Source organism: Schistocerca nitens, chromosome 2, assembly GCF_023898315.1.
Source record: "Schistocerca nitens isolate TAMUIC-IGC-003100 chromosome 2, iqSchNite1.1, whole genome shotgun sequence".
Taxonomy (NCBI): domain Eukaryota; kingdom Metazoa; phylum Arthropoda; class Insecta; order Orthoptera; family Acrididae; genus Schistocerca; species Schistocerca nitens.
The window spans coordinates 568766760-568792278 of NC_064615.1; the positions used below are offsets into that span (position 1 = coordinate 568766760).

Here is a 25519-nt window from a genome sequence, read left to right on the forward strand (position 1 = left end):
GGCTCTCATCAGGTCCCTGCTAGAGAGTCCTACGTGACGTTAAACAAGAGTGTTTTCCATCCCAGAACGAGAGGCATTGGAGACCTGTCTAGTCTGTGACAGCGGCGTCTCCTAGCCAGTAGGGACGGCTGCGCCACCATACTTTAGACGACCAAAATGCATTTGGGAAAGGCGTCTTTTATTTCTTAGTTGACTATACCTGATTTTGTGTTTGCGAAGGGCGATCGTATCACGGTGGGCGGCGGCCGGCACGTGTCGTGAGGCTGCTCGTGTAGTAGCTCCCTCGGTCCTTCCATCCTACGGGTGAATTTTCGGCAGTTTGTGATTGTACATTGAGGAGACATACGTTCAACTCCAGTCTTTTGGACGACGAATTTCCCCAATACATGTGTTGTATTATACCCGTTCAATACAAGTGATAAGCCGTCCGAAGTGGCCGTGCGGTTAAAGGCGCTGCAGTCTGGAACCGCAAGACCGCTACGGTCGCAGGTTCGAATCCTGCCTCGGGCATGGATGTTTGTGGTGTCCTTAGGTTAGTTAGGTTTAACTAGTTCTAAGTTCTAGGGGACTAATGACCTCAGCAGTTGAGTCCCATAGTGCTCAGAGCCATTTAATACAAGTGATAGTGTTTTTTTTTTCGCGACAATTTCAAGGTGTAATTAAAACTGTGACGTATTCTTTCGATCAGCTGTGATAGCGTCTATTGGCTTCGGTTAGCTGGGCTGTAGGGTAATTTTTAGTAGGCGTGTGTAGTGAACTCTGATGTCAGGGATAGATGCTGTGTGCTGGCAGGTAACATACTTTTTAAACTCCTCTATGTCCAACACCAGCATCTAGTCAGTTGAACATACACTCCTGGAAATTGAAATAAGAACACCGCGAATTCATTGTCCCAGGAAGGGGAAACTTTATTGACACATTCCTGGGGTCAGATACATCACATGATCACACTGACAGAACCACAGGCACATAGACACAGGCAACAGAGCATGCACAATGTCGGCACCAGTACAATGTATATCCACCTTTCGCAGCAATGCAGGCTGCTATTCTCCCATGGAGACGATCGTAGAGATGCTGGATGTAGTCCTGTGGAACGGCTTGCCATGCCATTTCCACCTGGCGCCTCAGTTGGACCAGCGTTCGTGCTGGACGTGCAGACCGCGTGAGACGACGCTTCATCCAGTCCCAAACATGCTCAATGGGGGACAGATCCGGAGATCTTGCTGGCCAGGGTAGTTGACTTACACCTTCTAGAGCACGTTGGGTGGCACGGGATACATGCGGACGTGCATTGTCCTGTTGGAACAGCAAGTTTCCTTGCCGGTCTAGGAATGGTAGAACGATGGGTTCGATGACGGTTTGGATGTACCGTGCACTATTCAGTGTCCCCTCGACGATCACCAGTGGTGTACGGCCAGTGTAGGAGACCGCTCCCCACACCATGATGCCGGGTGTTGGCCCTGTGTGCCTCGGTCGTATGCAGGCCTGATTGTGGCGCTCACCTGCACGGCGCCAAACACGCATACGACCATCATTGGCACCAAGGCAGAAGCGACTCTCATCGCTGAAGACGACACGTCTCCATTCGTCCCTCCATTCACGCCTGTCGCGACACCACTGGAGGCGGGCTGCACGATGTTGGGGCGTGAGCGGAAGACGGCCTCACGGTGTGCGGGACCGTAGCCCAGCTTCATGGAGACGGTTGCGAATGGTCCTCGTCGATACCCCAGGAGCAACAGTGTCCTTAATTTGCTGGGAAGTGGCGGTGCGGTCCCCTACGGCACTGCGTAGGATCCTACGGTCTTGGCGTGCATCCGTGCGTCGCTGCGGGCCGGTCCCAGGTCGACGGGCACGTGCACCTTCCGCCGACCACTGGCGACAATATCGATGTACTGTGGAGACCTCACGCCCTACGTGTTGAGCAATTCGGCGGTACGTCCACCCGGCCTCCCGCATGCCCACTATACGCCCTCGCTCAAAGTCCGTCAACTGCACATACGGTTCACGTCCACGCTGTCGCGGCATGCTACCAGTGTTAAAGACTGCGATGGAGCTCCGTATGCCACGGCAAACTGGCTGACACTGACGGCGGCGGTGCACAAATGCTGCGCAGCTAGCGCCATTCGACGGCCAACACCGCGGTTCCTGGTGTGTCCGCTGTGCCGTGCGTGTGATCATTGCTTGTACAGCCCTCTCGCAGTGTCCGGAGCAAGTATGGTGGGTCTGACACACCGGTGTCAATGTGTTCTTTTTTCCATTTCCAGGAGTGTATTTCCCACCAAAAAGAATAAAGATTGTACCTTACACCCCAGCCTTTTCCCCCCTAGCTTATAGGTGTAGGGTAGAGTTTGAGTGTTTCTGTCACTGGTTTCGAGCTGTATTGCGAAATGTTTTCCTAACAGGATAATACCAGTTGTACGGTATTGTCAGTTTTTGTGGAGTATTGCCATTCTTATGTAGCACTATGCGTATAGTTGTAAAATTAGGACCGATCTTTGTGATTAATTACGTAATTAGGATAGATATTTGCATATGTCTGGAGTGGTATTGCGAAATTTTTTCCCAGCCAGTTAAGACCAGTTGTATGGTATCATCAGTTTTTTCGCTATATTGCGGTTCTAACCCATCCTTGTGTAGCTGTGTGATTAGGACCGATCTTTGTGATTAATTAGGTAATTAGGAGCGATATTTTTGTCAGTTTCAGGTGGTATTGCGAAACTTCTTCCAAGCAGGATAAGACCAGTTGTATGGTATCGTTAGGTTTAGCGATTTTAAGCCATCCTTGTGCAGCGCTATGTATATTTTAGGTGCACTCGCCCAAGTGTATGTGCATTACATTATTTTCGGGTTTTTAAGCACGGTAAGCATGTTTGCATATATTATTTCGGCGATCTAAAAGTAGTTTGCACGTCTGTATGCTGCTTACTGGATTATTTCGGTAATTTACGCGTTGTCTCCGTCTCTCTACATCAGTGTATTTCATTATTTATGAGTAGTTTCCATGTTTGTAAACTGTATATTGTGTTCTCAGGCATGTCAGGGTGAGTGTTTTATATCAGCGTAGTAAATAAACTACTTGAAATCCGTCCCTAACTAAATTTTTTCAAAAATAAATAAAGTACACTCCTTCCTCTCTGCCGGCCTGCATGGTCGAGCCGTTCTAGGCGCTACAGTCTGGAACCGCGCGACTGCTACGGTCGCAGGTTCGAATCCTGCCTCGGTCCTGGATGTGTGTGATGTCCTTAGGTTAGTTAGGTTTAAGTAGTTCTAAGTTCTAGGGGACTGATGACCTCATAAGTTATGTCCCATAGTGCTCAGAGCCATTTGAACCTTCCTCTCTCCAGCAGCCCAGAAGAGGCTGATTCCTTTTTCCGCCAATTTCTCTCTCCAGTCCGCCGGGGCGGGGAGGGGGGTGGGGATTGGAGGGGAGGGGGGGGGGCGGGAAGATGAGGAAGCTGGGGTACACTTGCAGCTGAGAAAAATGCCTGATGTCATAATGATGCTGTGTTACTATGGACTGAACTGCTCGATCATGTGACCTATCGCAGCTCCCTCTAGCGTTGAACTCTCGAACTAGGTCAGTTGGGTTGGGTTGTTTGGGGGAAGAGACCAAACTGCGAGGTCATCGGTCTCATCGGATTAGGGAAGGAAGTCGGACGTGCCCTTTAAAAGGAACGATCCCGGCATTCGCCTGGAGCGATTTAGCGAAATCACGAACTAGGTCAGTTATTTGGTGTGGCGGATCAGAGGCAGTAGTCTCTTGTGTCGTGAGAGCTTATATGAAAAGTGGCTCTGAGCACTATGGGACTTAACTTCTGAGGTCATCAGTTCCCTAGAACTTAGAACTACTTAAACCTAACTAACCTAAGGAGATCACACACATCCATGCCCGAGGCAAGATTCGAACCTGCGACTATAGCGGTCGCGCGGTTCCAGACTGTAGCGCCTAAAACCACTTGACCACTCCGGCCGGCTGGGAGCTTATACCTAGGTTTCAAAAATGATAGGCAATTTCAGCAGAGGCTGATGTTTCCATGCACTGTGTAATGCATCTTCAATGCAAAGCAAAGAATTTATTTGCGGGACCGTATTCTTGCTCTTCATATGTTCAAGCACTAATGCTCTCTTCCAGGCGTCATGAAGTGAGCTGTGGATGTACTCCTCAAAAGGATGAGTGCATGTAGTACAGCTATTAAAACTCTCTCTGTCTGCCATCAGCATATCCTCATGCTCCTTCCACACCGACAACTCAACAAGCACTTATATCTCAACCTCTTGTGGTGGTAACACTGAAGTAAGCGAATAATGCTGTAGGTAGATAATAAATTTAAACAAATTATATTGGAATTGATAGACATCATGAGCAGTCTCTAGTGGGGGAAACACCATACTAACTCCCCTCTGCTGCAGCGAAATTCCCTCCAAAATTCGAGAGTCACACGATACTACCTCCCCTCAGCTGCAGGAGTAAGCTCTTGGATCAAAATTCCCTCCAAAATTCGAAATTCCCACCATAACACCTCACGTCAGCTGCAGGAGTAAGCTCTAAGAGAAAAATTGCCTCGAAAAATCGATATTACCGCCTATTTTCCAACATGATGACGTTCCATCATTCAAAAAAGTTGGAAATTTGGGTTGGTGATCCATAGAAACACATAATTTTATTTACTGAAAAATTCAAGCTTCCCTGTAGGGGGGCATGTCAGGTGACATGGCACCTTCCCGCCAAATGCCGCCATCTTGGGTAACGGTACTCGCATCATCAGCTGATGTCATGGCCGCCAGCTTGGATATCTGCTCTGCTATGAGATCTACATTTTGCACATATGTCGCCTGTCAGTCTCATTTGGGACATGACTGATCGGCAACATCTTTGTCACGGTCTACTGCCCACCACTGTTGATGTTTTGTGGATTTGTACATAGACCGTGGGGATGGGCGATCCCAAGCAACATACCTAGGTTTTCTTCGATCCATGCTATGCATTTAGGTTCTCCGAATGAGGCACGTGAGGTGGCATACCTTACTGAATCCTTAGAGTATGTGCAGCTGTACAGTTATATAACCCTAACTATTATCGGTCTTTCCCTAATCTGTGATGTAGAGCCAGTCGTTTAAGTTTCAGCACAGTGTTTGTTAGATCAGAGTGCTTGTAGTAATCTTTCACCTTGCACCTGTTCTTTCAGTTTTCCACCTATTGCACTGTAGGCCCTTATAACCTCATTTAACGTAATTGTGGCAGTAAAATGGTGCTCAATGAGTAGCAGCGCGGTTTTCTTGAAGCCCATCGACGCTTTTGTACTGACATAAATATTACGCATGACTCCCCCCCCTCCCCCTCCTTTCCTATTCCCCCCCCCCCCCCCATGGGGCCAATACCATGTCATGTGCGGAGATGGTCCTCGGCTTGCTGCCAATGTCTATGGGGCTATGGTAGCACAATATATGGCAGCGTCAGTGCTGTCATCCATTACAGAAATGATGCCTCACGACCCTCGTGTCCTTTGTCCCTTATCGCTGAGTACTTGTGGTGGAGCGACGAGCTCAGAGGCCCCAGTGCTTTATTTCCTAAACCTTTTCTCTCAAGAAGTGGAACACAGTATTTGTGTCGAGAAAAAGTCAGTTCATTTACAAAATAAAATACCTGCTGCTGCTCAATTATGCTTTTTCTTTGTGTAAATTAGGAAACAGGAATGAAGGTAAATACTGGTACTACTTTCGAGAAGCGCCAAGTAGCTAGAATTCCATAGTGCTACAAACTGAAGGGATGATAGCTAAGTCGTCCTTAACGGAATTCTATTACTGCATTATATTACGTTAAAATTTTTTGCCTGTAAACTAATATTGTCGTAATATCGAAGGTTGTTACTTATGCTTCACGCCGGTTCAGTCAGAGGAGTTTTTGGCTGTATGTGGACTTTATTACAGTACTGATCGTTAGAGACAAACTCAGGGGAATTTCTGTGGACTTTGGAGTATCGAAATGCATAACATTTCACGAATTGATTTGATTTTAGTATGTATGTGATTAAAGTCATAGAGAAAGCTTCAAATTAAAATGAAGATCTTGCGTTATACGAGTACAAAGCAATCCAATTCCGAGAATATTGTGTACAATATGTGACATAACTCGAGAAGGAATAAGGCAACACTCACCTGAAAAGCACGACAGCTTTCTCTGGTAGTTCTGTATCTTTCTGAAATGTTACACGACCCTATTTCCAGTTGAACACTACGAGTTGTTTCTAGGATGGTGGCTTCAAAAACCGTCCGTCACTAATGACCTCGATGTCGATGGGTCGTGAACCCCTAATCTACCTTCTTTCTTTCAAAAACAATCACCATATCCGTAGTATACCCTTAGAAGTTTTCTCATTCCTTCAGCTCATACTACTTGAATTTAGATTTCTATATAAGCAATTGTTTGGTTTCAGAACGTTGGTTCCACAATTATTGTACACACTGTAGTTATAATCCTAGCTACACCTCTGATGATAGGCGTAATAATTCTCTCTCCTTCACTTCTCCTGCACTGAAGTACACGAGCTGGCGCAGTAGTTGAGACCTTGGACTCGCATTCAGCAGGAGGGATGAAACCCCCGTCGGGACACAGTATTTCACGACTTCCGTTTTTTGCCAAAATCGTTAAAGGTAAATGTGCTGGTGAATCTTTTGAAGAGAAAGCATCATATTTAGTTTCAAATTCTTGTCCAGTCGTTGCCGTGTCTAACAATCTCGTCGTCGACAGTAACTTAGATCTTGACTTTTCTTCCTTCCTTCCAGCAGCATTAAAACAAAAGGCTCTTCCACGATACGTTCAACCTAAACGTCTGAATTTGTACGGAGTTTTGGCTGTCTTATCTGATGAAACAGAAACATTTGACATCAAGCAGTGAAGGGGAAAATAGTTTCTTTATTAAAGGCTACATATCAGCCCACAATCTTCCGCAATTTGAATGACATCAAATTTTAAAACATTCTTGTAGCTGAGCAATAATTCTGACATTGTACTGAAATTTTTATTTTTCCCCCACCAGAAGCAAACATAGTGAAAAGCAGTTTTAATGAAGAACTTATTCATCACTTTATTTTCTGTGTTGTGCACCTGATCCATGTTCTTAAGAAGCATTAGTATTTTGTCTGGCTTCTGGAAACTGTAACATTCACATTGTTTTTTAGAAGTACCTAACGAAAAATCTGCCTTCCCACTTACGACTTGTAACTCAGTTCAGACCTTTACAGACCAAGCTACTACAAAGATTGTTACGGTACACTGCCACTGCTGACAAAGGAACTTCACAAATGGTACGCAACACTTGTAACAGCTGTTGGTATGCCTCTGCCGGATGCAACCTATTCTGCCCTCGCACGCGTGACTGCTTACGTTTTTGCATGCCAGCCGGTGAGCAGCTGTTGATAACTTTCAGCCCGCGACTTAAATTTCTTCCCGTAGGACAATAGCGTCTCTCGACGGTCTGTTTCTTTTTTTCTCGAAGACGATTAGGTCTCTCGTGTAAAACGGGTGGAGAAGGCAAGGCAGGATCACTATTCGCTTTAAGGCTCCTAAAAATCCTAACGCTAACTACTGTCATCACAATCATGAACTTACTTATATCATTCACTTTTACATTTACTCTATCGTTTTCTTGGTCTGCCTACGTTTCTTATCGTATTGGTTGCATCGCTTTACGCAGTCTTCTTTTCTCCAAATGTCTGCGCAGATTACAGCCAACAAGGCTCGAATCGTCAAACGTAGTTCAGCACTGACTTAATTTACACCACTCCTTACATTGTTGTTTGAGATATAATGGGTCAAAACATTAAAGGTTTTTAGGTGCTAGGATTTTTGTTCTCCTTAACTTTCGGAATGATTTTTGGAAGCAACTTGTAATGTCCCCTCTCGCTCCGGTTAAATCACTTGAACGTGTGACCGTGTACCAGCGGATTTCGGAAGCATGGCTATCTGCTCCGAATACCGCCGAATCCAAATGTAAAACGCATACAACTCACTGCCGAGAGTTACTTAAGTACTATGTTTTCGATACGGAATTACTAACCAATAAAAGGATTAAAGTTGGTGCTGATCTTTTACGGAAATAAATGTTTACACTGGGTGAATAATCTAGTTGCCTAAACATCGACAATTTAGAAATAAAACGATGGCCACTCCAACTTGACAAAGCTCACAGCTAAATCAATTGGTTAAGCAGTAGGATATGTAATCATGTAATATACGATTACATGTACAACGCTATTACTTAATTTAGTATCATGCCTGCTGATGCAAATATTCCCTGCGGTTACTGAATTCAGCATGTTTGTTATCTTGAGAGAACATTTTTCATACGGTAAAACGTACTGAGATCACTGTAACTTTCAAATGACCGTCAAGACGACTATACAGAAACGTCTCACTGCACTAGCACTTACTTTCCCAAATTTGCTTTTAGATGAATTAACCACATCATAAAATTAAATCTTTCAAAATCCTGTAACTCATTATGAAATAGCGACAGTTGATATAACTCTGGAATACTGTACACACGCAATCAACACTGTAATAATAGGGAAATAGAAGCAAATTTCTTTCAATATTTCCTTATTGACATCATTCAAGTTAAATTAAGTAAAATAATTACTTTAAAATAAATGAATACTAGGCTGAAGGCCTGTTATTATGAAAAAATTAGGTCGATAATTTTTCGAAGCTACAGAATTTGACAAAACTCTATTAAAGTCTGTCATATGCTTATGATACTCGGGCATGCAAATAGGAATCTTGGAATGAGGAACATATCCCAAGTAATAATGACATAGGTCAATAATGCCACACATAATCTATACTGATACGAAATACTATAACAGTTCTTAAAAGGATCACTGAGATTTACAGTTTAAGTTACTGATGACTGTGTCACTCTTACAGTCTCGTGATGCTGACGTCGTCGAACGTCATCGTCTTGTGGAGCGGTTCGTTGACAGCGAAATTGGAGGAGAACGGATCCACATCCGAAGTTTGCGACAACTCATGAATATTGTGGAACAGCATAAACTATCGAGGCTCTCTTCGCTGCTCACTGTAACTCACAGACCAATGGGCAACGAATACCAGAATCCAAACCTAACTTGACAGGATGCAAGAGCAGAACAATAAGTTCCAGTCAGAACACAACATTCAACAAAACTGCAAATATATACTTAGAAGACTCTGTCCAACTATAAATTTCAATTAGAACTAGTCACTATTTAAGACAACAGTATTTTCACTTATTTGCAGCAAAATTTCAGCAATATAGAAAACATAACATCAAGAAAAAGGCTAACATATTTGGTATAAAATTTCCTACACATAATTCAGTCTCACTTGCACTACTCATCAATCCATTAAAACGCTCACTTACGGTCTAAAAGTTCCAGAACACACGAAAGCGAAAGTCATCATCCTGTATCATCCCACTACAATACACAATGTTCAAATAACTCAATAGTACTGCAGTAAAAATATTGGTCAAAATATCATGTGAGAAAACAACTCTTTGGAAAATCCTCAAAATATGAATCTCTGTATGAAAAAGCACTACCAATTCGTGATATCAGAACAATAGTAAGAAAGAAAAATTGCAAAGAACATACTTAGCTGAGCCGTTATGTATATATACAGAAGATAAATACATTAAAGAACGTATAGAGAAGCATATCATGACAAGATGGTAACAGGTGACGAATGGAAAACGGTTATTCACATTCCTCATCAAATATCATATCTAAGAACGCTGAACACTTCCTCGTCAATCATAGTATGTTAAAATGTAGCAGATACTCCAACCTCATATATCCAGCATCTACCTAGAGAAGACTCATACACAACAATGAATATTGTTTCTCCAAGGTAAAAGAAATATCACTGTACATAAAAGATGTATAAACATTTCATGTGAAATATGCAGTACACGTAGAAGAAAAATTACATAAAACCTATGACAAATGTCCCATCAAACAGAGAATCCTGACACAAGGACAATTATCCCGAAGACAATATAGGATAACTGCCTGCCTACACAAGACATGTCAACTAATCCACAGATAAAAACACTGAACACTACACACTGAATACAGCAAGAGGGCGGTAGCTCTACATTTTGGAACTGAAACATCCTTACAAGTTAATCGAAAAGTGCTGCCTGTAAAATCACCCACTTACAACCCGTCAACATCCAAATGGATTGCAACATCACTCTGAATCTGGGCCGGCTCTAGATAACCGGTATTTGACCCTTCAGCCAAGCTTTTTATTGAAAACTTTCATTCCTGGGGTAACGTCAGAAAATTATAATGCAGAAAACCAAACAGCGCCTTTTTTAAAGATTTTCTTTAATTCTCGCAGTTTACATGAACTGCATCTTATTATTATACTTTCATTCTTGCATTCTTTTGGATGCGACTACTTTTATAAACTTCGTATAAGTAATGAGCGGGCTATGTGTGACTTATTGCAGTCATAAGTAATCTAACAAGCCGCTCTTGTCACATTGTAGTTCTCAAACATTTCTTAACTTTTGGAAGAAGGCTGAATGACGGCTCTGCTTATGAGACCAAAGAACAGAAAAAGCCATAGAACTGCCATCATTTTTGGAAATATGTTATTAAAATTGCACTTATGAAGAGCATTGACAATATACGGAGGAAGGCAGTTGCTCAGACCATTAATTAGATGCAAGGATCTTTTTAATTCCAAAAGTTCTTCCATGTTTTCCACGCGCTCTGATAGTGTAGAATCGTATTCGCTCATATAGTTTCCTAAGAAATCACATGTGTCCATGTTATCTATGGCACCACAACTTATGTACTGCCGAAAAAAGCACAGTATCACCAAGAAAGTGATGTGTGACATAAGCGGAAGATGGTAGACGTCTTTCTACAACTGAAAGGTAATGTGTATTCAGGTTTCGAGCCAGTCGCATAAGAGAGACAGGCGCCAGGAACGTCGCTATGATGATGAGAATCAGGTTTTCTTTAGATACACTCTGTAACGGTCATGAACCATAGTTACCTTTGAGATTGGACATGGTGAGTTGATGTTAGTCAACAATGCCTTTAAGGCAACAATGACGACATTATCTACACCTCACTGGGTTTGAACGAGATTGTTTAATATGGCTACAAGAAGCTGGGTGTTCCTTCTGCGATACTGGAGCCACTGTAAATGTTTGCTGGCGGCAGTGGTCACGAGAATATGGAGTTGCAAAAGGACCGTACTCTGAACGGCCACGTGACACTACCGAGAGGGAAGAACACAGGATTATGGTCCTGGCGCAACTTACTGCATCTGCAGCAGCAATCTGAGCAGCAGTTTGGACGACAGTGGCTCAACGAACTGTTGCGAATCTGCTATTTCGAGGACAGTCTCGAGACAGATGTCCTGTAGCGAGCATTCCACTGACCACAAACACCACCATTTGTGACTTCAGTGGTGTCAAGTGAGAGCTCGTCGGAAGGGAGGATGGATGCTTGTTGTGTGATGAAAGCTGACTCTGCCTCGGTGCCAATGATGTCCGTGTGTTGGTTAGAAGGAGGCCAGTTGAGGTCTTGCAACTAACGTTTCTGCGTGGTAGACACACTAACCTACACCTGGAGTTATGGTCTGGGGTTCTTTTTGCACGGCGGCAGGGGCACTTTCATGATTATTCCACGCAACCCGAGAGCACATTTGTACCTCAATCTGGTGTTTCGACCTTTTGCGCTACCATTCACGAACAGCATTGAAGGGGGTGTTTTCCGACAGGATAACGCTCTCCCACATAACGCTGTAGGAATCAAACATGCTCTACAGAGTTTCCTTCCCCTGCTTGATCACCAATCTGTCTCCAGTTGAGCACATATGGGACATCATCGGACGACAGTTCCAGAGTCATCCACGAACAGCATTAACCGTCCCTGTATTGACCGACCAAATGCAACTGGCATGGAATTCCATCCTACAAATTGACATCCGACACCTGTACGACAAAAAGCATGTACGTTTTCATGCTTGCATGCAACATTCTGACAATTACATCAGGTATTAATGTACCAGCATTTCACGTTTGCAATGGCTCACGCCTCCATAAATCTGTGATCTTACAATTTAATAACTTAAATATGTTACCTACACAAAAGTATTCACGAAATTTCATTGCTCTACAACAATTGTTTTTTGGTGCTACAATTCCTTTCCGTCAGTGTGGTTGAAATGGTTCAAATTTCTCTGAGCACTATGGGACTTAACTGCTGAGGTCATCAGTCCCCTAGAACTTAGAATTACTTAAACCTAACTAAGCTAAGGACATCACACACATCCATGCCCGAGGGAGGATTCGAACCTGCTACCGTAGCGGTCGCGTGGTTCCAAACTGTAGGGCCTAGAACCGCTCGGCCACTCCGGCCGGCAGTGTAGTTGAGTTTTATGCAACTGTATCTAGACTCACATTGATAACAATTAGTTTCAAACCGTCCTTTGCGTGCAGGATCAATTCTTCTGTTGCAAAACGTTTTCTTTTGTTTTTCGGTTCGCCTGTGCCGCCAATCGTTACATTCAAGCGACGTGATATTCCAATATTTTCTTTTGGTTCGCAACTGTCTGCCTAAGTAGAATCCAAACCATTTTTCAATTTATTTAGTTCTTCCAGTGGAATCTTATTATTGGCACTTCTTCTACTTTCCTCGCTTGAAGCATAATGTAATGTGTGTTTATCGCAGCTAATGCTTACGGTAAATGGAAGACATAAAGACACAATGAAATGATTTCAAATACTTCTCAATGTCCATTAGTTGAATAGAAGCCTCCTCAGTCAAAGCCAAAAGCCTTCTGTAATCCTGGTAAATGCTTAGCAAATGGACACCAGCATCTGTCCACGCAGACTATCCCTTATTCCGATAGCCCTTGAAGGGACGATCCACTATTTTGTTTTAAAACATCTCTCTTTGGGGACTAGAATTAAAAAAAATTTAAAAATGGCAATATTTTTTAAAAAAGCGGGTCGTTCTTAAGGACCTACACCACAACAGCCATAATCAGTTATAAGTGGACCTATCTAATTAACGACGTATCTCGTCTCTGTGAATCCTCATCCTTCTATCAATTAGGGATCCTCAGCGTCATCTCCATGTCCATCTGAGACCCCCCACAGTACTGGTTTCGCGAGTGACGCAGAGGGAGCAATATATGTCCCTTTTTCGCAGTACTCAGTTTTTCGGTCGTATCTTATCGTTATTGATAGATAACCCGATGAAGCAGTGTAACGCTTTTTTTCCATAAGGGAATTTGTTTCCCTTATAAGAAACTCTTAAAACTGTGTGATGCAGCGATACAAAGACGTAACGTGCTACACAACCACAGAATAACGGAGAGCGTGCAGCAGGCTATTCAGCTCGACTCACCTCTGAGTACTACTTATGACTAATGAGTAATGATAAACCGCAATACAAAAGAAAACAGAAAAATAAGTTTTGCATGTAAACATTTCCACGAAGACGGCAAATTCGTTGCTGTAATCTCGGCTTCACAAAACTTGTGACTCGTAACAGACGTCGACCGAAGTAGCTCAACTGGCCGACAACCTTTTCAAGTAAATGAACGTGAGTGCATAAACCGTTTTAAAATGAACGAAACCTAAATATTTTTGTCTACGATGTGGTCCTAATTCTGTAAAAGGCGAGCACCATTTTGAAATGAAAAGAAGATATGAAATAGAAAAACTGTAGATGTCAATTATTTAAATTTTTATACGTGTAACACTTTTATCCGGAAGTAAATCGAAAGCTAAATTTAACCTAAATTCCGTCGGAACAGTCCCTGAAGGCCCAACGACACCGACCGACCGCTCAAACCACAGGCGTCACCGGATGCGTATGCGGTGGGGCATGTGGTCAAGAGACCTCTCTCCCGGCCGTTGTCAGTTTTCGTGACAGGAGACGTTACTTCCTCATCTAGTAACTCCACTGTCAGTTTTCGTGACAGGAGACGTTACTTCCTCATCTAGTAACTCCACAATTGGCCTCACAAAGGTTGAGTGTACACCATTTGCCAATAGCGTTCGGCTGCCCGGACGGACACTCATCCAAGTGCTAGCCAAGCCCGACAGCCCTTAACATCTGTGATTTGACGGGACCCGGTGTTACCATTGCGGAAAGTTACCCGACTCAAAATTCGTTTTAAGACACTTAAATCTCTCACTAATGAATCTGCTTTAATACTTACATTATTCTAATATGAGAGTAGTAAAAAAATTTTTAGACTTTTCAAAACAAGCGCCTTAGCTAAGTCACTATGCGAAACCTGAACTTGGCAAGGGGCGTGGTTTTTAAGATCAGTAAATAAATACTTGAACATATTATATAACACAGATGTTCGATATGGCTAGAAATAAACTTCTTTGATAATTATAACATTTTACTCTATTTGATTTTAAAAAACCCTTATACTTCGATTAAAATCTGATATCAGTTACGGAAATTAAAATTCGTTTATAATTTTACAACACTTGCGTGTATGTGAAAATAATATTTTTGTTCTACGGTGACTGATGGATTGGTCGTGACATATATGCACAGTCGTACTATTTTGCATTAATTTAACCGCTAGTTACATATCCCGCGGATGCAGTGAGGGCCTGCAGCGCTCACGTTTTGTTCAAAATCATACGTGCAGATTTTGAAACTTGCGTTAGATTTCTATTTACACGGAAGAGTCACGCCACAGAAACTGGTATGGGGGTGAAGATCTCTTCTAAACAGCACGTTGCAAGCCGTCCCAGATATGCTCATTAATATTCATGTCTGGGGAATTTCTGTAGCCAGTGGAAGTGTTTAAACTCATAAGACTGTACCTGGAGCCACACAGTGGCAATTCTACCGTATAGGGTGTCGTATTGTACTGCTGGAATTGCCCAAGTCCGTCGGAAAGCACAATGGACATGTAGGGATTCAGGTGATCAGACAGGACCCTTACGTACGTGTCACCTGTCAGAGTCGTATCTAGACGTATCAGGGGTTCACATATCACTCCAACTGCACACGCCCCACACATTTACAGAGCCTCCACCAGCTTCAACAGTCCCCTGCTGACATGGAGGGTCCATGCATTCATGAGGTTGTCTCCATACCCGTAAGCGTCCATCCGCTCGACTGAATTTGAAACGAGACTCCTCCGACCAGGCAACATATTTCCAGTCGTCAACAGTCCAATGGTGATGACGGGTCCAGGCAAGGCGTAAAGCTTTGTGTTGTGCAGCCGTCAAGGGTATACTAGTCGACCTTAGGCTCCGAAAGCCCATATCGATTATGTTTCGTTGAATCCTTCGCATCCTGACACTTGTTGATGGCTCAGCACTGAAATCTGCAGCAATTTGCGAAAGGGTTGCACTTCTGTCATGTTGTAAGATTGTTGTCAGTCGTCGTTGGTCCCGTTCTTGCAGGATCCTTTATCCGGCTGCTGCGATGTAGGAGATTTGATGTTTTACCGGATTCGGGATATTCATCGTACAGTCGTGAAACGATTGTACGCGAAAATCCCCACTTCTCCGTTCCTTCGGAGATTCTGTGTCCCACCGCCGATTGTAACACCACATTCAAACTCACTTAAATCTCGAAAACCTGCCATTATAGTAGCACTAACCGATGTAACAAGTGTGTCAGACACTTGTTGTCTTATATAGGTGTTATCGACCGCAGCGCCATATTCTGCCTGTTGACGTATCTCTGTGTTTGAATAAGCATACCTGTACCAGTTTCTTTGGCGCTTCAGTGTAGTAGGCACGCCCCAGCCCAGGGCACTTGCACCCGGCTTAGCCACCACTAACACCGACCCTGCACTAAAACTTAACATTCAGTAAATCACTGAGTAAGACACATGGGCAGCTGAACTGTTGCAAATCTTCCTCGAACACTGTCTGTCAAGATTTAGTCAATAATGTTTCGCAAGAAAAACGTCATCTGTTTTTCATTATAATGTCAAGATAGGGATCAAGTGGTTAGTTTCGGCTGTTGACATCAGCAGATCAATCTTTACGTACGTTTCTTCGAACACTTTGTATCGTTTAAATTTACGTATGGTATACGAGGGTTTTCCTATGAGTAAAATCCGACTGGTCGCGAAATGGAAACCAGAAATGCTTTGTTTGCAACAGTTAGGTACACTAAACACCGTTAGCTGCTTACAGGCGTTGACATACGTCAACGGGGACAGATGCAAATGTGTGCCCCGACCGGGACTCGAACCCGTGATCTCCTGCTTACATGGCAGACGCTCTATCCATCTGAGCCACCGACGACACAGAGGATAGCGCGACTGGAGGGATTTATCTCTGGGACGCCTCCCATGAAATCCACGTTCTCAACGTATTGTCCCGCACTACATTCGTAGTGCCCCCGCCCATTATACTCATTACTCGCGGCGCGTTGCCGATTCCCGTAAGAGTTCGGGCGCTGTTTGTGCATTCGCACAGAAGAAGAAGGTGGTCAAGTGGTCAGTGAGCCTTAACTATTATATACTAAGATGGTATCTGCTCTTTCGGACATGTCCGAAAGAGCAGATGCCATCTTAGTATATAATAGTTAGGTACACTTTCTAGAAACCTCTCGGCATAGTCGCCACTCCAGTTTACACATTCGTCATAGCGTTCTACCAGAGTTCCAATACCCTCGGCATACCAAGCGAGATGGCGCAATGGTTAGCACACTGGACTCGCATTCGGGAGGAGGACGGTTCAAAGCCGCTTCCGGCCATCCTGATGTAGGTTTTCTATGATTTCCGTAAATCACTTCAGGCAAATTCCGGGATGGTGCCTTTGAAATGGTACAGCCTACTTCCTTTCCCATCCTTCCCTAATGCAACGCGACCAATGATCTCGCTGTTTGGCCAACTCCCCCGAATCAACCAACCAATCCTCGGCCTAAAAGGCTGCGACTTGTGCTTTCTTCCAATTATCTACGCTGACTTGCATCTCGCTGACTGAGCAGTCTTCATAGCCAGCGGTTCATGTGATGAAAGAGGAAAATCAGAGGGAGCCACGTCCGGAATGTATGGTGGGCGATAAAACGGTTCCCATTGGAAACGCTGCAGGAGCAGTTTTATTCCGCTGCAGAGTGCGGCCAAGGATTGTCACGAGGCAGTAAATGCATGCCATTTACTCGTATGTTATGTGGGCTGCATGAAATAGGTGAAACGACTCAGCAGGAACTCGTAGTTGGTGGGAGACAATTCTTTCTAGGCATCCTTACGTCCTCGCAGTGGGCTCAGAACTGAAAAGAGCGAAGAGCGAGATGAAGCGGTCGATGGACGTGCTAGAGACACTGTGGAACACAACTGTGCAAAGCGCCATCGAATTTTCACCGTGGTTTCCAATTAGCGACCGATCGGACCTTAATAAACGAATAGCGTTCGTACTTCGATCGCAACGCACTACGGCCGCAAATAGAGCTTTAATAAGATGATGATTTAATTACAAAAATACACTAACTCACAGAACAAAATTCACGATTTACAGATGGCGCACTGAACTTCCCTCCCTTATATTCGCTGATGCCCGTGTCTGCCTCAAGGACATTAATCCCACAGTAGGTGGAAGAGCCTACATGGAATTGGAAGGGATAGAAAGGAAATAATGGCAAGCTGGAGGTAAAATAGGAAGTAATCTGATGAAAAAAATTGTTCAAATGGCTGTGAGCACTATGGAACGTAACATCTGAGGTTATCAGTCGCCTAGAACGTAGAACTACTTAAACCTAACTAATCTAATGACATCACACACATCCATGCCCGAGGCAGGATTCGAACCTGCGACGGTAGCGGTCGTGCGGTTCCAGACTGAAGCGCCTAGAACCGCATCTGATGAAAACGTGAAACTTTTAAAGACTTAATCAGATTAGAGAAGAACTATGCTTTAGTTTTCTTTATTTGAAAGTTTTTGCGCCTAGAGCATCGCAGAAATGAAACCAGTTTTTATTTTGTTCGTAAAAATACAAAATAAATTGCTATCCGTATAATAAGACCTGCAGAATAAATGATTGTTCTATTGTCTGCCGTAGCTTGCTTCTGTAGCTGCATGAGCAGCATAGATGGCTACTTCGCAAGGGACCTGAGCTAGATTCCAGAATCTGTCAAGGATTTTTACTTGTTTCGGGGGTGTTACGAAGACCAGTCTACGTCGTGAGGTCAAATGAGGGGCTGCTTCATAGAGCAGTAGCAGCTCCATGGTCTGGAAAGTCGGCATACGGCCGGAAGTACGGTGTTCTGACCACCGCATCCGCAAGGCGCTTGGTCGACATCCCTTGGCCTTAACAGCCTGGAAGAGGAACTCTTTTAAAAAATTGTCTGACGTGAAGATTGTGATCACCTCCGTCTGCCGGTCGTAAACGGTTCGCTACAGACTTCTCAGGCCGTAGCAAATGAATCAGCCTCTTGGGGCGAAAATTTGCAAATTGCCAGGAATTTAATAGAGATATAACTCACTCCCGACCGTGGAACGCAACCTACATCACAACAGGTTTCAGGGTATCCCAGTTAATAAGGAGACTAGGAAAATTGGACGGGGTATAATCCTATAGTCAAAACAGATTAATGTTTAATGTGATATATCATACGAGTTCTCTCCCGGAATTTGCAGTTATACAGGCAAGACCATGCTTCACTGGAATTATAAACTACAGACATAAAGACACAGTAACCAGTGAACGCAGAAGTCGACATATAAAATTAACCAAAGACCTTAAACAAACTATTGATTTTAATGTGCTACAGAATGCTGAATTCTTGTGAGGAGAAGTTTAACACATTACAGAGAGAGATGAACCCATGAGGCAGCGGCTGAGGCAACAAAATAGGGTGGTTCAGATGACGGCTTACCAAAGGGAGAACGCTGTCGTCTCAGTGCAAACAGCAGAATGTAGTTACACTCGCCGTTTTCAAACGGTGATGCCCATGATCGACCGACATTTCTGTCTCAAATTTCTATCTGTTACTCAAGATAATAAACAGACGAACTTTCATCTGACTCGAAGTGGTAAATGGGGAGAGAATATCGCGGGCTCGTCGGAGTCGTCTTGCTGCGACCGTTGGTCCCAAAAGCAGCTGACAAACTGAGGATGGAGCGGCTACACTCTGAATTCTTCTGAGTAGTACTCCACGCGCAAACCCAGTTGACACTCGGCGTAGTGGCTGATGGGAGCGACTGTGAATGGTAAATATCTTTACGGTCGCTCCCATCAGCAGCCGCGCCGAGTGGTAACTTAGTTTGCTTGTATAGTGCCATGTTGGTTGGGAGGGGGGAGGGGGGGGGGGGGCAGGCGCTAAGTGATGGCAATAGTCCAGGTTTGCAGGCCGGGATTTGCAGTACATACAAGATCTTTCGTCCACAGAGGTTTCTCATTCTTTCTTAACTGCAACAGTGTTTCTAGCTCTGTGCCTCCTCTACGAAGAGGAAGAGCGGTTTGAATTTCTTGCTGAATTTAACAGTCGTTGCCGTCTTAAGCAAATAGTCAAATCATTTAAGAATGATTGCATCAACATTTGGATTTACCCATACTGTTCCTCACTATTTCAGAAACCTGTTACGGTCTCAGCCATCTGAGTTTTCAATCAGTGGCAAATTTGCATTTGAAGTTTGGAGAACTTGAAATAAACTTGGTAACGCAGTAACGAGTTCTCCAATCATTAAAAATGTGTCCGGAATCTTTAATGATATTTTTAACTGTCTAGGGTTTTTTCTGTCTGTTTGTCACCTCTCGAGAACAAACATATCTGCGTTCCGATGCGTGACTGGCCTTGCTAAGATTGTGGCGTTACAAGACGCATTACAGCACTACCTTACAAATCCTACATTGCCAGGGTATTCTTTTTGCCAGTTTTCAGTTAGAAACGAGAACAAGAAATGAACTTCGTTTGTAGTGAAGACTTGAAAAAATTTCATTCCAATGTGTTTGTGGAAACACGTTTTAAGTTATGAAACATTTGCGGAAAGAAATATGCATAATGTACAAATGTGTAAGCACAGTGTCAACATTAAGATACGTGACGTTAGGCAGTGTCTGTACGCTGGGTGAAACGATTTTGTGAACGTCACTGGCAACGCCTCTCCAGAGTTCTATAGACGGCTACTGTTTTCGCCAATAGGTGTTCGCGCTTTGCGGTTCTAAGCTGTCAAAAGCACTACAAAGTGTCAGTGATTTTCTTAATTTGACTCAACTGTACGAGTTTCTTGGGAGTAAATAATAAATATATTAATAACACATGCAATTTTTCACCCATCATGGTGTTTATGACGTCATATCTCTTTAATTATGTGCCGTACAGTGATCTATTGGAGTAGGTACATTCAGCGGCATATGTGAATATTGCCTGCGAAATGTGTTGAAAACAGAATTAGTAGAAAAGAAGTAATAAATTTAAGCATCAAACATGATGCGACAGTTTTTACGTCATATCTCCTGATCCATGCGCCACACAGTGATATAATTTTGCAGGTAAGTTCAGCGGCATATGTGGATAGTGTCCGTGAAACGGGATGAAAACAGAATTAGTAGAAAAATAGTAATAAATTTATACGTCATGGACAATGTGGCAGTTTTATCACGCCTCTCAGCGTTTATGACGTAAGATCTCCTGAAGTATGTTAGGTGATTCTTACCTCAACAATGGCTGTTGCCTATGAATAAAGGATAAGTGTACCAAGTCTGGTTGAATCGCTCCAGTGGTTTAGGAGGAGATGTGGAAAACACACACACAAACATCTATATTAATAGCATGTATGGATTACTGGGGCTAGAGAGAAGGCAAATTTTCTTGGATTCACTGAAGTTAAGTGCCTATTGCTGTAGCCATTTTAATTGAAATTGTTGGTTGGGAGCTGCTTTAAAATGTATCAAACTGCGTGTCAGCTGGTTGTTGGGCACAAGCTGTCGTTGCGGTGTTGCAGGATGGGCGCTGCGCTGCTACTACTGCAACTCCAAGGGTAACGCCAGCTGCGGGGACCCGTTCTCTCCTGAGCTGGCCAATCTCGTCAACTGCTCGCGCCCTGAGCAGCTCTGCGGCAAGATCACACACGTCGGTGAGTCGACATGCCAGCTCTTCAGATTACACGTATCTTTACGCCAAAATGCAATGTTATAGTTAATTTGGGAGTGTCGCTCCACCTTCTCCATGTGCTCCTTCGATGATGTCACGGTTGTTGAAAGCTGATCCGTGGTACTACCCAATTCTTTAGAAAATCAAAAGTACAATCTCATCAGAGTTATTAAAAGGAAATAGGAAGCCCGGGATCATTGGTTATGGGAAAGTTTGCGATTGTTTCATAATTTTAATTTGACTCAAAAGAGACTTTTTTATAAACTTAAATCCGACATTTGTCCTCTTACGGATGCATTATACAAAACTTCACTTTGATTGAATTACATAAACACGAATAAGAATCATATTATTTTGCGTCCGCAGCCAAAATCATTGATAATAGGCACGGCGAATAATCAATCACAAACAATCGTTTTTGTTTAACCATGTCTGAAGAGACTAATAACAGTATACACATCCAACCAAAGTTACACAGTCACATAATACCACAACTTCATAAAGAACAAAGAGATCTTAAAGCTTAATAAAACTGAACTGCCCATATAAAACTGCCCATATAAAGGTCCACAGTGAAACATGCTTATACTGAAAATGAAAAGTGGGCCAACCAAGGTTGCAAAACTTGCACACAGGAATAATAACAAGTTGCACGTTCATTAAAGATACACAAATGATTAACATAAGTGTTAAATAAGAAGGGCTAGTAATAACTCAACAAATAAAACGGCTTATAGAAACCCCAGTATTAACAAGGTGGCCTCAATTAACGGACATAATGACTCAGAATGATTCTCAAATTGCACTTAACTTTAGAGAACAGCGTTAAGGCCCATAGCAGTGTTTGGAAGCAATAACGCTACGACCGGCAGGCAATACGAGCGGTCACTCCCCAAGGCTTGTGCACAGTGTTATATAGCAGGCGATATATATATTTATATATAACCCGACCGGCCCCACAATGAGCGGTCCTGACAATAATCCATAACCGTGCTGACGCCAGGGAACGAGCAGTCTTAACAAATGGCCTGCAGCACAAATAGATTGCAATGGAAACAAGATCAAATTACAGTCACACTGGAATATATAATAAGCACGCCCCCAAATTCTTAACGAACAATACTCTAACATTACCCGTCTCTCAGTAAATTAGCAGGAAACTTAGAGATCACTTGCAATTGCCTTAAAGCACATTAAATAAACATACCAAAAGCTGCCGTGACAAATGATTAAACCATTAACTCTACGGCTGCCGGGCACGTACACAACCGCAGCCAGTCCCAAAGCGGACAATGTGTCCTAAAACAAGCTAAAATTTGCATGAAAACTACTTAAAACACCCATTCCACGGATGACCAGAAACGGAATGAGGAACATCAGCCTCCTTAAAATAGTCACTGTGGAACCAATTTCAGAATCATCTCCGGCAGCTACCCATGCCACAATAAATTTCAACAATCTTCTTAGTTCAACACAGAAGAAGATTCATACGTAAGTTGGAGCTTGCAAATTACGAGTTTGGAAGCTGTTCAGCGTGAGACGACGAACCCACCACAATTATGCACGTCAACGCGCCCAATAATGGGCACCCTATATCTTGCGCACGCCAAACGACTAGGGCGGCGAGCACGGTGAGGCCCATGCACCACAGTTTGGGACGCGGGCTTGTTTTCAACCAAGTTGACTCGTTGAACGCCGACCGGCGACTCACTCGTCACACGTTCACCCGGAAAATCCGCTGGTGGAGCAATCAAAGCTAGCAGGACAGCCGAATATCGATATCAGCGATGCAAGTCGAACACGCTAGCGCCAGCCGCCACTGCTCAAAAGTTAATTTTAAGCAATTCCGTTAATGATAGACTCATATGAGCACATCAGCCAAAAGAATTAGTCACCCACAGGAGAAATCAAGCATTGATAGCGGCTGTAATTCGACGAGACAGTCCACACATTACTTCAGGTGTACCAAATTGCGGAGATGTTGACTGATACGCTTCGCCGATATTCCTAATAGTCCCAGCTTTTTCCTATGTGGTAAAGGTCGGATAATGTAGCGGTCCAGTAGGAGTGCGATACAGTCTTCGCCTCGGTACCAACGATTACGTGTAGCCTGGTCGACATGGCTGTTTCCATCTTAAAAGGCAGGACTGTCCAGATCGTATTCTCCGTGAATATGATGGAAACAGCGCCCCTTAGTCACCGAGAATGTTGAAATAAACATCCTGCCTGATGTTCGTAGTAATCTGAATAGCCGGACGCAAGCCATATTAATAAAAACACGTCAAAAACATCAGAAAACCACCTATCGCATGGACTACACCCTCTTCACGCTGCAGTTCAAACGTCTAATTAGGGTGCAGGTGCAGTCGAGGCCTTTGCAGCAACTGAAAAGATGCAAGATCTCGGTTTTTCGGACTCACTGCATGCCTCCAGTCTGCTACATTTTAGTTTGTGTGTTGGTTGCCGCTATGAAGATGTATAGCTTAATATGGTGCTGTTACCAGTGGCGTTTTGCTTGGTTTCTGACCCTGTTCCTTGCATGCGGTTCCTTTTTTCCGGAAACTGTTTGATTCTGGCTTGTATTCAAAGACAACAACAATTTCTGTCGCTTTTGAAACCGATTGTCATTGACAAGGAGCGTTACTCGTCTCCGGTCTCTATCAGTTAGGATTTTTGTACGATCACTGCTCTTACATGGCTGCGGATGGTGCACCATTCCTTGAAGACACGATGGACACAGCGAGCTGGCCAGCATATCGGGAAACTTTTTAACGCTGCTGTCATACGCCCGTCCATACACGATAGCGCCACCCTCTCACGCCTCCTTGTCGGCGCTGCTTCCACATAACCGAGCCGGCCGCGGTGGTCTAGCGGTTCTGGCGCTGCAGTCCGGAACCGCGGGACTGCTACGGTCGCAGGTTCGAATCCTGCCTCGGGCATGGGTGTGTGTGATGTCCTTAGGTTAGTTCGGTTTAAGTAGTTCTAAGTTCTAGGGGACTTATGACCTAAGATGTTGAGTCCCATAGTGCTCAGAGCCAACCATAACCGACTCGCACATAAACAACACGACCCATCCATGAAATACGTCAGCGGTGGAAGGCCACAGGACAGTCTGGTAGAAATACTACACGACCTACAGCGCTTAAAACCGACCAGTAAGTTCTTAAAGGTTCCAGTGGCCGTTCATCTACGGAAGACTCAAATTTTCAGGTGAAACAAATCTTATACGATCATTAATTGATGAATGATGGAAATGCTGCGTTCACTAGTAACTTTTCATGGCAGAGTACTCCTCGTTCTGCTCAGGAACACACTACTTGCCACAAGAATTCCAATTTACTTGCCAATGAACCCACTTTTTTCCTGCAATTGATAATGACGAAGACAACTGAAATGCACCCTGTAGGAAATACATGGGATAATACACAGCTTGATTGTCCAGTTTCACTTTTTCGGTCACAACTCATTTAATAACAGAAGCCTTAACGTTTACAAGTTTTAGGAGATTGGTTTGTTTACATAGATATATTTGCTATTCACGATAAGTCAGTAGCTGTTCTTCTAAATTCTCTCACTTCGAAGTGTGCAGTGAATAGAAGTAAGGGAAATGATCTGGCCAGCAGACCGCGAAAAATCGTACGATATCCAGAGTTACTGTCGGGGCGCGCTTTAGTGTCACAGCTTGGTAGTGGTGTGAAAGTTTTTTACTGTTCGTCACTGTGTTGTTTCCACGGTGAAGTCGCTGCTACCACTGTTGTGTGTTACTTAGGACTCCGATTCGGACTGTACTTTGGTTTACGATACTGGTTACCTATCATGTCACGGGTACGCATATGGATTCGGCTGCATACATTTCCAGAACTGTGTGCAGTGCTTAAACAGCACAACTTTGCTGCTATTGTGGACTGAACTCTGGGACGGAGAATTGGTGAGACCACTACGGATCTCCACTACGACGCCTTAGTCTTCACATTGAGAACTGTCGTCAGAGATACGAAAATCCGTGATTTTGTCCTTCAAGTAAAAGTGGTTTCTGGATACGTAAAACACATAAAAGGCTACTTTAGTTGAGGATACTGTAAAATTCCGTCTCTCGTTAACAAAGTCCAAATGAACGCCGACGATGTAGAATGTGTGCATGACACGTATGCCTAAAATACGTAAACTGTTGTGTCATGCTCTTTATTTGTGGCATCTTTCTAAAATGGCTGAGACTAATAGTTTTCATGGATGCATGAAATGGTGGGGCAGGATTTTAGTACCATAGTCAGACAGCGTCTCTTTATCACAAACTCGTTGTTGCAGTCCAGTACATTCGTCAGATTTCATTCTTTATTAATTTTCCTTACTTTTGTGTTTCGTCTGATATTTGTCCATATAAACCTATGACAATATTATTTAGATAGAAAATTCATACAA

The 25519-nt window shown here is 43.6% G+C and overlaps 1 protein-coding gene across 1 annotated transcript in view; it reads left to right on the forward strand.

The window, feature by feature from the left end:
* The window catches only part of LOC126234496 (uncharacterized), a 319975-nt gene that overhangs the window by 33739 nt on the left and 260717 nt on the right, over nucleotides 1-25519 (forward strand). The window contains exon 2 of the mRNA XM_049943189.1: nucleotides 20952-21083. Within this exon, the coding sequence (XP_049799146.1) occupies nucleotides 20952-21083 (132 nt within the window). The remainder of the gene's footprint in view (nucleotides 1-20951; nucleotides 21084-25519) is intronic.